The sequence below is a fragment of the Saimiri boliviensis genome, chromosome 13 (genome assembly GCF_048565385.1).
Source record: "Saimiri boliviensis isolate mSaiBol1 chromosome 13, mSaiBol1.pri, whole genome shotgun sequence".
Taxonomy (NCBI): domain Eukaryota; kingdom Metazoa; phylum Chordata; class Mammalia; order Primates; family Cebidae; genus Saimiri; species Saimiri boliviensis.
In genome coordinates, this window is record NC_133461.1 from 68,593,105 (window position 1) to 68,607,711 (window position 14,607).

At 42.4% G+C, this 14,607-nt stretch overlaps 2 protein-coding genes across 4 annotated transcripts in view; both read left to right on the top strand.

The window, feature by feature from the left end:
* Positions 1 to 14,607, top strand: part of GNAL (G protein subunit alpha L) — a 193,066-nt gene that overhangs the window by 152,328 nt on the left and 26,131 nt on the right. The gene's annotated exons all lie outside the window — the stretch shown is intronic.
* Positions 8,716 to 11,792, top strand: CHMP1B (charged multivesicular body protein 1B). The gene has a single exon (XM_003924860.3). It carries the CDS (start codon positions 8,854 to 8,856, stop codon positions 9,451 to 9,453), a length of 600 nt encoding a protein of 199 aa, XP_003924909.1. The 5' UTR covers positions 8,716 to 8,853; the 3' UTR covers positions 9,454 to 11,792.

Genomic DNA, 14,607 nt, shown 5'->3' on the forward strand with positions numbered 1-14,607 from the left:
TTCAGTGAGACAAGATTGCATCACTGCACTCCAGCCTGGGTGACACAATGAAACCCTGTCTCACAAAAAAAAAAAAAAAAAAAGCACTATAAACAACCCAAATGCCAGTCAACCGAATGGATAAACAAAATGTGACCCATCCACACAACAGAATGTTATTTAGTTGCAAAAAGGAATGAAGCCCTTGCATGCTACAACATGGATGATCCTTGAAAACATGCTCAGTAATACCACACAAAAGACCACATATGGTATCATTTATATGAAATATCCAGAATACCTATATCTATAGAGACAGAGTAGGTTAGTGTTGTGTGGAGCAGAGGGAACTTGAGGGATGAGGAATTGCTTTAATAGGTACAAAGTTTCCTTTTGGAGTGATGAAAATGTTCTAAAAGCCATTAGAGATGGTTGCACAACTTTGAATATACAACAACAAACTCATTGAATTGTGCACTTTAAGTCAAGACTCCCTGTTGCAACTGTCTTATGAGAGTTTCACTTGGACACTTCAGTAAAATTAATTTGGAGACTGCTGATCATTCGAGTCTGCCTAATTTCAGGGTCTTTCTATTTTTAACAATGGGGGTAAGATACGCTATGTTTCATCCATGTGCCATGCATGGTGACAGTGGGGATGCTGCTGAGAGGATGCAGTATGAGATCCATAGCATTTCAGATTATGCGTGTACTTACTTTGTCTTTTTTAAAATCAGTTTAAAAGAGAAAGATGGAAGAAATGAAATACAAAAGCAAAAAATACTGCAAAACACAGTTCCCATACTGAAAATATGTCTCTAAAATCTCTTTTTAAAAAAAAAAAACGATCTTTGTGGAAATTGGCAGGTAATTTCTAAGTTGTTTCCATAGGATTTGGAGTTGTTCTTCTCCATGCAGTGTCTGACACAGTCACATAAAAATATGATGTATTATAGCAGTTATCACTACTTCATTCCTTTCAATAGTTGAACGACATGAATGAACAACTAAATCTAACTAGATTTTGTAAACTCTTCATTATGATGGGCTAGTGAGCTTCCGTGCACCACTGACATGAAATTATTGTTTACCACTGTGCCTAGAACAATGCTTGGCACATAGTGTTTAATAACCTTGTTAGATGAATAGATTTTTGTGTTATCACTGTTCTTTTTCTGTTTTCTTTACCATTCATAGCCCACTGTTCTTATGTATACAAAATTAATTTTGGCCTGGGTACAGTGGCTCACACCTGTAATCCCAGCACTTTGGGAAGCCAACGAGGGAGAATCACTTGAGCCCAGGAGTTTGAGAGCAGCCTGAGCAACTTGGCAAGACCTCGTCTCTACTAAAAGAAAAAAAAAAAAAAATTAGCCAGGCCATGGTGGTGTGCACCTGTGGTCTCAGCTAGTTGGGATGGTGAGGTGGGAGGATTGCCTGAGTCTAGGAGTTCAAGGCTACAGTGAGCCATGATCAAGTCACTGCACTTCAGCCTTGGTGGCAGAGCAAGACCTTGCCTCACAAAAAGCTTTTATGTTTCTTTAAAGCTCAGATAGACATAAACATAATATCTCTTCATAGCAGCATGATTCACAATTGGGCAAAAAGGGCAAACAACCCAAGTGGCATCAGCCGACAAACGGATAAGCAAAATGTGGTATATTCACGCAATGGAATATTATTCAGCCACAAAAAGGAATGAGGGACTGCCCTGCGCTACAGCACAACCTCCTTTCGAGCAGAAGTGTCCTAGCTCAGAGAAAAGTGAAAGCTGTAATCGTGGTGAACAATGAGAATGTGTTCACAATATCAAGGAATGTAATTAAAGCTTTTCAAATAGAACTCAAGGTGTAAGGAAGCTGCTCTTTGATAATTTCAGATCAAAGAAAGCATTCAAAAAAGGAAGAAAGTAAAACCTTCCTTAGGATAGTGCATGCATTAGTTGTTAGAATATCTTTATTTCACCAAAATCCCTTGATCACGTAATAACTAAGATCCATAATATCAACAAAAGCTACCTTTGAACTATAAGCATTATTCTATTATTATATTAACTGACTTAAGGAACTCTCAAATAGAATTTCCACTTACTTACAATTTTATTCATGTGGCAACAGTTAAGTGCATGAGATGCTCTTGTTTCTCGTTCTATTTGGCATTTGTGAAAATGTAGTGTTCTGCATTATTTCTGTGAAGAAAGAATGAAAGATTCCTTATCCAGCTACTGAGGCAGGCAGTCACTGCTAAGAAAGAAACTGCTTTGCCATGACTTTCTGCCAAGATACATGCAGTGACTAAATATATCTTCTAAGATAGACAAGACTTAACAGATCATTTTGCCAAAAAAGGAAATTTTTTATTAACCTCAGTTGAACATGTTTAATGACATCCCGGATCTCTTTTAAAATAGGAGACTCAGCGGAGGTGAACACAGATTCAAAGGTCAGTTTCTCATTCCGGTTCTTTCTTTGAAACATGGTGTGACCTGAGCAAATCCATGTAGTTAGTGTCTGGGGCACCCCCTCTGAGAAAGCCCTTTATCTAGGAGTCCTCAGACTTCCCTTCGCTACCCTTTGTTGACCACGTGCTTCTCATAGTTAGCGTTTTCCCTAGAAGGATAGACCTGGCGGACCTATTCAAGAGTGCTGCTGTGACAGATTCAGATTCAGTCATGTACACAGTCATAGGCAGCTGCAGAGAAGAGGAAGCTCCCGGAGGCCTCCAGTGAGCAAGAGCCGTGTTGAATGCACTTCGTCCTTCTTTCTTTGATTTAGTTCACGTAAATGACATTGAGGAATTTGGTGGTTTGTTGTTTTTGTTTTTTTTTTTCTAAGACACAGACTCACTCTGTTACCCAGGCTGGAGCTTAGTGCTACAGTCACAGCTCACTGCCACCTGGACATCCTGGGCTCAAGCGACCTCCCACCTCAGCCACCAAAGTGGCTAGGATCACCATCATGCCCAGCTAATTTTTTGTATTTTTAGTAGAGACAGGATTTTGCCATGTTACCAGACTTGTCTTGAACTCCTGGGCTCAAACTGCCTGCCCGCTTCAGCCTCCCGAAGTGTTGGGATTACAGGCATGAGCTGCCGCTCTAGCCTGAAACTCAGTAAATGTTTGTGAAGTATAGGTATGAACTGGAAGATTCTAGCCCAACGCCATGAAATAACGGAAGAAAACATATGTTATATTTTAGTTCACATCACCAAGAGGAATAATAAAACATGGATTTAAACTGCAGATGGAGCAATGCAGAATTCTGTTTACATGCTGCTTTTCTATTTCCTTCTAACTCTTTTTTATTATTTTTATTTTTATTTTATTTTATTTATTTATTTATTTATTTTGAGACGGAGTCTCGCTCTTGTTACCCAGGCTGGAGTGCAATGGCGCGATCTCGGCTCACCGCAACCTCCGCCTCCTGGGCTCAGGCGATTCTCCTGCCTCAGCCTCCTGAGTAGCTGGGATTACAGGCACGCGCCACCACGCCCAGCTAATTTTTTGTATTTTTAGTAGAGACAGGGTTTCACCATGTTGACCAGGATGGTCTCAATCTCTTGACCTCGTGATCCACCTACCTCGGCCTCCCAAAGTGCTGGGATTATAGGCGTGAGCCACCGCGCCCGGCCACTCCCTTTTATTTTTAAATCTTGACATCATTTTAACATGTGTGTGCGTGTGCGTGTGTGTGTATGTGTATATATATATATTTTTAAGAGACAGAATCTCACTTTGTTAGCCAGGCTGGAGTACAGTGGCTGGAGTACAGCTCACTGTAGTCTCAAACTCCTGGAGATCCTCCAGGAGTTTGAGAGATCCTCCCACCTCAGCATCCCAAGTAGCTGGGACTAGAAGCATATGCTATCACACCCAGCTAATTTTTCTTTTTTCTTTTTTATAAAGACAGGGTCTTGCCATCTTGTCCAGGCTGTTGTTAACATATATTGAGGGACAATGACTTTGGTTTTGTTTCGTTGTTATTTTTGAGACAGGATCTTGCTCTGTCATCCCAAATGGAGTGCAGTATTGTGACTGCAGCTCACTGCAACCTCCTGGGCCACCTCATCCTCCAAAAGTGCTGTGATTACAGGCATTAGCCATCACACCCAGCCCTGGACAATGACTTTGCAATTTCCCAAGTCTTGAGGAATCTCAGCGATTTTAATTCTAGCTGTGTTCCGAAATAAAAAGGTGATATAAAGGAAAATATATATACATATGTTTAATACATAATATCTGTAATAAATTAATATTGCATATATATGTAGTGTATTTTATATATATATATATATATATATATATATATATATATATCACGTATATGTAATGCATTCCTCAAAATGGTCACCAAGTGAATATGCATCCAATGCCATTTCCTTTGGCTGCATTCATGTATTCCTACATTCAACAAAAATGTTTTGGGTATCTGTTGTTTTCCAGAGGTTGAATAGTACCAGATATAGGTAGTGAACCAAAGGTCACCATGCCAAATCTAATAGGAAAGCCTGCTGCTGAGCAAACATAAATGTATGCAAAAAATGCAAATTGTGATAAGTGTGGAGGAGCCCTGAGTTTGAGGTATAACATTTCAAAATCCCTAGAAACATACCAATGCAAATCAAGAAATACTTTAACACACAAGAGAAAGTTATTTTTCATATCTTTTATTTTCTCTTTTTTTTCAGTGACTTCAGATTTATCTAATGATTCTTTTCCATTGAAGTCAAACCACATGTCGCACTTAAATATTTTCATTTTAACCACTTGTATTGTTTCAAAGTAAGGAAAGAAAAGAAATCAGCCAGATGTGTCAAATAATAGCATATTCTTCTTCCCCATTTCATAATAAAAATAATTAACTGGTTTGACTCATAGTTTTCTAGAAATGTATGCACTCTAATCAAAAATTTCTTTTTTTTCACTAAGAGAAAATTTGGCTATGGGACCTGTAGGATTTCAGTGTTAATGTGGTTGTTGCTAAACTGTTCCAGTCGTTATAAACCAGGTGTCCCCAGACTTTTTACACAGGGGGCCAGTTCACTGTCCTTCAGACCGTTGGAGGGCCACCACATACTGTGCTCCTCTCACTGACCACCAATGAAAGAGGTGCCCCTTCCTGAAGTGCGGCGCGGGGGCCGGATAAATGGCCTCAGGGGGCCGCATGCAGCCCGCGGGCCGTAAAACTGTATGTTCTGTTTTCACATATGCATTGGGTCCAAAAGGTTTTCAGAGACAATTAACATGGTTGTAGGACCAAAACCTCCTTTGATCATAATCCCAAAATAATCTTACTTTTGCTAGATACACAAAAAGAGAAACCATACCAAGCTGAAACAAACCCTGAAGGTTGTCAACCTCAGTGGAATATAAAGAATGGAGAACACTTAGAGCCAGGGTAGCCGCAGATGTAGACACCGCAGCGGCCAGAGAGAATTCTTCCGAATCCAACTTGAAGGACAAGGTAGATGGAGGTGCCAGTAGTAAATGGGAATGAGCAGATTTGGGGAAAAGGACTGAGTTCAGTCACTTTGAGGAGTGGCCAAACATTCTTGCACCAAAATCACCCAGTGACAAGGGGATAACCGGGCGTATGGGGTTGAGCTCAGAAGCAAAACTCTTCCTGGAAATGTGAACATGAGAACTGTTAGCTATGGATCCTATTGAACCCTGTGGGAATGGCTGGGGTGCTGATAAGAGAAAGAGGAGGACAAGGCTTGGGAACCGCCAGGGAGAGGAGAACTGCCAGCGGAGAGGCCTGCCTTCTCTTCAGAATTCTAGTCCACTCTGGTCTCTCTGGGAAGATGGCTCCTAGAACTCCATCCATCCCTTCTCTCCAGCGCAGAAAGAAGAGGCGTCATCATCCAAGGAATGTAGATTTAGGTGATGGCAACTTCTTTTAGCAGTCTTACTTTTTTTTGAGAGGGAGTCTCTGTGTCGACCAGCCTGGAGTGCACTGGTACAATCTCAGCTCACTGCAACCTCCGCCTTTCGGGTTCAAGTGATTCTTCTGCCTCAGCCTCCCAAGTGGCTGGGATTACAGGCGCACACCACCACACCTGGCTAATTTTTATATTTTTAGTGGAGACAGGCTTTCCCCATGTTGGCCAGGCTGGTCTCGAACCCCTGGCCTTAAGCGATCCACCCACCTCAGTCTCCCAAAGGGCTGGGATTACATTCCTGAATCACGATGCCCAGTCAGAGCAACCACTGGGCAACTCTGCAGTCAGTGCAACTCTGCCTTCTCTAAAGAAAAAAAAACACACACAGCTGCAAAATCAATTTCTTTCTTTAGCTACATGATGATCATTCTTTATGTTTATTGGATCCGCCATTGTCTTATTACTGGTCCCAATACATCCATGGAATCCAGTTTCTAACACTTACCTGATGTATGGGTTTAGGCAAGTTTCTTAGCTCTCTGTTCTTCCCTTTCATTATCTGTGAACTGGCGACATGTATAGCATCTACTTGAGCTGAAATGAGTTAATGTATGTAAAGTGCCCAGAACAATATCTGGTGCATAAGTACATTATTAATATTAGTTGTCATTATGGTCATCATCTATCAGAGTCTCTCATGATTATATTCCAAACCATCTCACCTAGTTAGAATTTGTTATTAAGAAAACTATGGGCCGGGCACAGTGACTCACACCTATAATCTCAGCACTTTAGGCCAAGATGGTCAGATCACTTGAGGTAAGGAGTTTAAGGCCAGCTTGACCAACATGGTGAAACCTCGGCTGTACTAAAAATACAAAAATCAGCGAGTAGCCTGTAATCTCAGCTACTCGGGAAAATGAGGCAGAAGTATCGCTTGAACCCAGGAGGCTACAGTGAGCCAAGATCACACCACTGCACTCCAGCTTGAGTGACAGAGCAAGATTTCATCTCAAAAAAAAAAAAAAAGAAAAAAGAAAATTATGAAGTAGTACATGGAAGCTGGACAAGAAACTTGTTTGGAGACTCCAAGAAAAACCAGGACCTAAAAGAAGGGAAGAGTGGGATGGAAGGTGAGCACAGTATGGGGCCTAAGCTCTCTATCCCCACTTTGAACAGATTTCTTCCCTTTTATTGGTTATATATATTCCACTTCCAGAAAAGTTTCATTTGGAAAAGGGGTTCTACTGCTTTGGCGGCAAAAAAGAACTATAGCTAAGCTGGTAACTAGGGTAACATCCTATCCCCTCTGAAATATAATTAAATTCAGCAATGCCTTCTAGGATTCAGTGGCTGCTATGTGCAGAGCACCTGCTGGGCTCCATGGAGAGGGGAAGGAATCAGTATTCTCTGCATCCAAGTAGATCACACTGTTAACAGGTGACCTATACACACAGACCCCTTGCCAGGCAATGTGCCCTGTACTATGGTCACACAGAGGAGGGGTCCTGGGGAGCCTCACTGGCAAAGGTGGCCTTTGAGACAGGTAGGGTGTCAATAGGCAGAGATGCATGGACAGTAAATCCAGGCAACAGGAACAGCATAGCCAAAGGAGGGGGTGTCGGTCTCACTCTCCCAGTCGGCCAAATGACACAAATAATGCTCAACTCCCATGCTGCAGTTTGCTTTGACTGGAGGAGGGGAGAGAAAGAAAAGGAGCCCGCATGCTGCACAGCAGGTTTAGCTGCACGCCCAGGGTTTGGAGCAAGAGTGAAAACATCAGAACTGTGTCTTTAGAGGGTCTTGTGGGGCGAAACTGATTGGCAAGCTATCACAGGAAGCTAAGCGACGTGGCGGGCCGCTGGATTAAAAGGATCTCTAAACAGAATTCACTCTCAGGGTTCATTTTCAGCTTAGCTCATTAGGGCAGATTGGGTCTTCTCATATTGTTTTTGCTGTATCGGAGGAATCTTTCTAAAGAGAAAAGTGACAGCACACATTGCTGCCATTTGAAACCCTGCATTGTTAAAGGGTGTAATACACAGTGACAGTTCTGATGTATGCCAGTGGGTGTGGGTCCTAATATCTCACCATACCCTGCCTGCATAATTTAAAATGACAGTTTAGCCTGTCAAACTTAAATGTGAGTGAAGTTCTTTGGATATTTATAAAACATCAAAAAGATAGAATGGTGTCAGCATAAGATGGGCCACAGGACGATTTCCGGATAATTGCTGGCAGTTCACCTAGAAGCTGAACTTCCAGCCAAGGTATACATTTGGTGGTGCCAGAGTTTTGAAGGTATTTTCACCCAATGCAACAAAAGAATATTACAGAACTCCAGCACAAATTGTAGTCAAAGATGGAGACAGGTCAATGACCCGTTTGTTTTTAATGTAGTCTTAATGTATTTGTTTTTAATGCATCCATGGTTTCCATTTCCCCTGAGAAGGTGTAAATTACCCATGCTAAGAAAGCAATCTTTAATCTGCAGACCTAACTGATGTTTTGCTGGGTTTTAGCCCGCTAGCCAGCCACCCTTTACAAAGCCTGCCAAGTTTGGAGCTTGGGTATTTTTACATTCAGATCTGCACAGATCCTGTCTACGTCAGTAGATTTATTCCTAGGAAAGTGCGTGTGGGCACTAATTTCTGTGAATTTACTAATGCGTTAAGAACCTTAAAACCCGGGTAGAACGCAGCACAGGAAGGCTTGCCTGCACCGCCGCAGCGCCGGATCTGCGTCCGGCCGGAGTCCGCCACTGCGTGCGCAGCCCCCGGTGCCGTGCGTCCGACAGGCCCCACCCGGGCGCCGTCCGTCCCGCAGGCCCCGCCTTTGGCGCCGAACTCTGACGTCACGATCTGCGCCGCGCACAGTAGAAACAGGAAGTGGGACCAAAACAAAGGAGCGGCGGCCAGGAGCCGACTTACCTCGCCTTCTTCCCCTTCCGCCTACGTCTCGGCCTGGCCGCCGACCCCAAGGAGCGGTCCGACTATGTCCAACATGGAGAAACACCTGTTCAACCTAAAGTTCGCGGCCAAAGAACTGAGCAGGAGTGCCAAAAAATGCGATAAGGAGGAAAAGGCCGAAAAGGCCAAAATTAAAAAGGCCATTCAGAAGGGCAACATGGAAGTTGCGAGGATACACGCCGAAAATGCCATCCGCCAGAAGAACCAAGCGGTGAATTTCTTGAGAATGAGTGCGCGAGTCGATGCAGTGGCTGCCAGGGTCCAGACGGCGGTGACGATGGGCAAGGTGACCAAGTCAATGGCTGGTGTGGTTAAGTCGATGGATGCGACATTGAAGACCATGAATCTGGAGAAGATTTCCGCGTTGATGGACAAATTCGAACACCAGTTTGAGACTCTGGACGTCCAGACGCAGCAAATGGAAGACACCATGAGCAGCACGACGACGCTCACCACTCCCCAGAACCAAGTGGATATGCTGCTCCAGGAAATGGCAGATGAGGCGGGCCTCGACCTCAACATGGAGCTGCCGCAGGGGCAGACCGGCTCGGTGGGCACGAGCGTGGCTTCGGCAGAACAGGATGAACTGTCTCAGAGACTGGCCCGCCTTCGGGATCAAGTGTGACTGCAGACCCCGCTCTGAGGTTTCCTGGCCATAGCCACCCTTTAAATGCTCTCTGTGTGTTAGAGAGATACTATACCCTAGAAACTGAACACGCCAGTATGCTGAAATGCCCTTCTACCTTTGGGTTTACAGCCCCTTCCAGATAAATTAAGAAATTCAGTCTTTTTGCTCTCTTAGCTGGATTTTGAAGTTCTGTATAGCTCGTAATGATGGTATTTTTATAGCAGCCTTTTAACAGAACTAGTTAATTTGGTGTATGTGAATCTTTCTCGAAGAGGTGATCATAACTGTATTCAGTTTTCTGCCCAGAATGATCAGATTGAAGGTGGTTGATTTTTATTATTAATATTATTTAGTGTGATTGATAATATCGAGAATGGCAGATGGTGCATAAAAGCTAAAGACGGGAAAGATTACTTAGTTTGGTTATACAGCTGTAAACTCCATTCAGTATAGTCGGTGGACAGTGCTGTTTCTGTTTATCGTTTGGATTTTGGTTTTTGTTTTTGCCTTCACGGTGAGACTGCAATTGACTGTTCTCATAACGTATATTATTAATAAATCTGGTCTCATAACTTATACTGAAATTACCTTAGGATATTTTTGCATAATACTCTCTTAATGCTTATATTCTATAAATTTTTCATGTGATAATTGTGTAACTGGGAAAAATGCCGAATAACTTCCTTTATTATCTGGACAAAAAATTAAATTTGTTCATTTATATTTTCTACTTACTAAATTGAGTTCTTAAAAAGACTTAGAAAGTATGATATTTGACAGTGTCTTTCAAACGAACTTCTCTAACAAGTTAATAGTTGTTTTCTTGTTTCAACACTATTAGACGTCTTATAAAGTATGCTAGCTAGCATGGCAGTCATGTTACTCACTCTAACATTGCCAAAGAACTGTTGATTTCGTTTGAGAAAACCCTGGGACTGTGTGTCTGTAGGTTTTGTTTTGATTTTAACAACCAAAAATAGAAATAAATTTAGAACTGCATTTTAAGTTCTAACTTGCATTTATTAATTTGTCCAAAAGCAACATCTCTTTGAAAACCTTGAAAATATAAGCTGGAATGTTTTACTTAGCCATGCAAGTAATTTATGTATATATCCAGCCAGCTGGAAGTCTGAGAAGTAAGGAGTAGGACTGTAAGGAAGGAGAAAGCTTGATTTTAAGACTGGAGCCTGGCTGTAGTGCTTACCATTGTCTCAGGAATGGCAATATGTATTTTCTGGCTGAAAAGTAAAGCATGTAACCACCACTTTCTCATAGCGTGGAAACATGGAGAAAAGCAACTTGCTTTTGCCTTGACAAGTATACTAACTTAATTCAAGTTTTTTTGAACTTCCCCTTTTCTTCGCTGGAAGATTTTTTCCGTAAAAGAATTCTGTTGTTTCAGAAAATAATTATAGGGGCTCTTCCTAGTTCTTTGAAAGATTCATAACCAACTATTAACTATTATAACATGTTTTCCAGTATAAATGAGTAAGAAAAAAGAAAACAGGTGTAATGTGTGTGCAGATAAAGAGTGACCCTTATACTATTTAAGTTACTTTATATTTGGACATTGTTCAGAAGTGTGCTTTAAGGGACACTTGTTGGTTGTCTGCCCAGCATCTTCTCTCAAGAACACACACCTCTAGAAAGTCATGTCTCCTGTCATCCGCATGGTTGTGCAGAGCCATGTGTGAGGACAGCATGAGTCTTAACCCCTATTTTATTTTATTTTTGAGACAGTCTCGCTCTGAGGCCCAGGCTGGTGTACCGTGACACAATCTTGGCTCACTACAACCTCCACCTCCCGAGTTCAGACGATTCTCCTGCTTCAGCATTCTGAGGAGCTGGGATTACAGGCACGTGCCACCACGCCCAGCTAATTTTTTTGTATTTTTAGTGGAGACGGGATTTCACTGTGTTGGCCAGGCTGGTCTCAAACCCCTGACCTCAAGTGATCCGCCCGCCTCAGCCTCCCAAAGTGCTGGGATTACAGGCAGGAGCCACCACACCCAGCCTTAACCCCTCTTTAGACTGGAAAAAATAATTACAAATTTAAAAATAGCTTAGTGTTGAACCCTTTGGTAAATTGAAAACCCTTTTATAATGCAAATATTCCCAACAAAATTAATATATTTTGTGAGATTAAACTGCTTGTATATGCTTGAACTTTGTTAAAAGATGTTCATGTCATACTATTATGAATGTACATTTTTATGAGTCATAGATATTATTTTCAGAAGCACTACAGGCCCATGATTATTTCCTCACTTTTGCAGTTGATGAAATACTGAAATGTAAATCACAGGAATTTGTCAAATAAATCATTTTAAACTGCATGTATTGGATGTGAGTGTGCATCCTGTTTTAAAAAATGCTTAAGAAAAAAGAATTCTGAGGTAGATTTGGTTCATAAAGCATGGTATTTTTCCAAATTCACACTCAATCTCACCACTTAAATTTCTGTTTGGTTAGCATGGCTTTTTCTTGCATATTTCTAGGATCCCTGGCTTATTTTTGTTGTTGCTGTTTTGAGACGGAGTCTCACTCTGTCACCCAGGCTGGAGTGTCACGACAATCTTGGCTCATTGCAGCCTCCACCTCCTGGGTTCAAGTGGTCCTCCTTCCTCAGCCTCCTGAGTGGCTTGGATACAGATACGCGCCACCACACCTGGCTAATTTGGGGGTTTTTTTGTTTGTTTTTTTTTAAAGAGTTGGGGTTTCACCATGTTGGCCAGGCTTGCAGCAAACTCCTGACCTCAAGTGATCTACCCATCTCAGCCTCCCAAAGTGCTGGGATTACAGGGCTAAGCCACTGCGCCCAGGCCCCTGGCTTCTTCACTGTAATTGTTTCTTCATGACTACAAGATTCTTTTTCACATTGAAACTTCACTATACCAAAGATGGATATATAATTTACAAAAGGATCCAACTGAAACACATCAGGGAACTAGTTAATCTTTCATTCAACTCCTAGTTAGATTTCTTCCTTTCATTTTTTTCTGCCTTCAAATGCACAATTTCTAATGATACAGGACAGAGAAAAAAGTAGAAAGGATGAATACACAAAATACTTTACATTTAGTTTATTTCAGCTTAGGAACCCAGATGATACTGTGTGTGCTACTGGAGAATTTTCTTACTAAAGCTGTTTCTTGCTGAAGGAATGCTACTGAGGCTTGGACACTGTGTGTCCTTGCTGTCTTTGATTTGCAAAAGACTGCTGAAAATAAGCACCAGTCTGATAAGATAACCTTATTAACTGAGCATAGTATCAGCGCCAGCTGGCCAAGCACACTGTAAAGCAGAAGGGAGGGACTTCCTCTGCAAAAACACAACAGCCTCTTGGCAATTCTGTAGCCAAAGTTCAAAGCTCAAGATCTTTAGTAATTCTAGCAAAAAGCTACAAGTCAGTGGACAGTAAGCAAACAGATGAGCAAACTCCTTTTTCAACTGACTGCAAATTAGCAAAATGCCTATCTGGTTTACCTAGGTTTGTTTTTCTACAATTAGATTGTAAACTCCATAGGGAGCCAGGGACAGGCAGTGTCTATCATGGTCTCAATCTCTGGGCCTGGTGTGGTGCCTCCCACAGTGGGCTGCTTGCACTGTGGAGCGAACGTGTGCCTTGCCTGGGTGCTCCCTCCTGACATTGCTTCAAGCTCTCTAATGACGGCAGACACAGGCAGGTAAAGCGGGCGCCTTCCCAGTCAAGAGTCCCAAGTATGGACATTCAAGAGCTGTGTCCTCTTCCTTCACAGCATTTGTTCACAATGAAATGTTTACCTCTGTTCTTGGGGGTGTGTACATCCTCTCTCCCTGCTGAGAAATGCCAGGACAAACAATTCAGCAGTGTGTATTCAAAATGACGGTACAGATGGGGCGTGGTGGCTCACACCTGTAACTCCAGCACTTTGGAAGACTGAGGCAGGAGAATTGCTTGAGGCCAACAGTTTGACACCAGCCTGGGCAACAGAGCGAGACCCCATCTCAATAGTAATTTTTAAAATTTGGGCCTGGCTTGGTGGCTCACACCTGTAATCCCAGCACTTTGGGAGGCTGAGGCAGATGGATCACCTGAGGTCAGGAGTGCAAGACCAGCCTGGCTAACGCGGTGAAACGCTGTCTCTACTAAAAATTTTTTTTTTAAAAGTTAGCCAGGCATGATGGCGCACACCTGTAATCCTAGCTACTTGGGAGGCTGAGACAGGAGAATCACTTGAACTCTGGAGGCGAAATCTTGCTGTGAGCCGAGGCTGTGCCAACTGCACAATCTCTGGGTGACACAGTGAGACTCTGTCTCAAAAAAATGTAAATAAAAGTAATTTTTTGTTAATTTAAAAACATTTTAAATGAAAATGCAGGGAAAGATATAGACCAAAACAGACTGGGCATGTGGAGCTTCTTTCTGGAGATGAGAACATGCTTCTGCCCTTTAATGATATTCAGTACAAATAGGTAGATAAAACATACACAGAAAAAGAAAAATGGACAAGGCATATCCAGATGTAAAAAAAAAAAAAAAAATCAAGAACACTTAAGATCAGGACTGTTTACGTGCTTTATGTTATTTTATACCTCAACCTTTAAAAAGGATTAAATCACAATATTAGGCAGCATGCCATGCTCATCAAATCGTGAAACAGAAAGTGCCGGAAGAAAGGGAGGTTATGCTGTGTCATGGCAGTTAGAAGTGGCTTCCCGGAGTTGGCAGGGTTTAATCTGAGGTTTCAAAGGGAGAGAAAAGCAGGAATGACATGGGATTTGAGAGGCCAAAAACTACAGGGAGTTTTGACTGAGTGGAGCATTCATTTGACGTAAAAGTGAAGGGGGACTGTACAGATTGCAAAGGGCTCGAGGCCAGAGTAAAAGTGTGGACTTCGCCCTGCGGAAAGGAGGAAGCACAGGAGACATGAGAAATGATGGTTCAGCCAGAGATTAGAGCATAAAGCAGGGAGGCGGGGAAGGCCAAGAGGAACACGGTCTTGGATGATGAGTCACCACGAATCTCCGATCACCTGGGACGTGGTTCCGCTGCACAGGCTAACCCAGTGAGTCTGCAGATGACGCGGACATGCTGGGAGTCTGGGAACCCCTTTTAAGGAGCAAGGATCTTAACTCTGACTGCACATTGCAACTGCCTGGTACTTAGTC

Bases quoted from the DNA above. Each gene is read 5' to 3' on its own strand.
- CHMP1B (XM_003924860.3), top strand. From the start codon at position 8,854: ATGTCCAACATGGAGAAACACCTGTTCAACCTAAAGTTCGCGGCCAAA.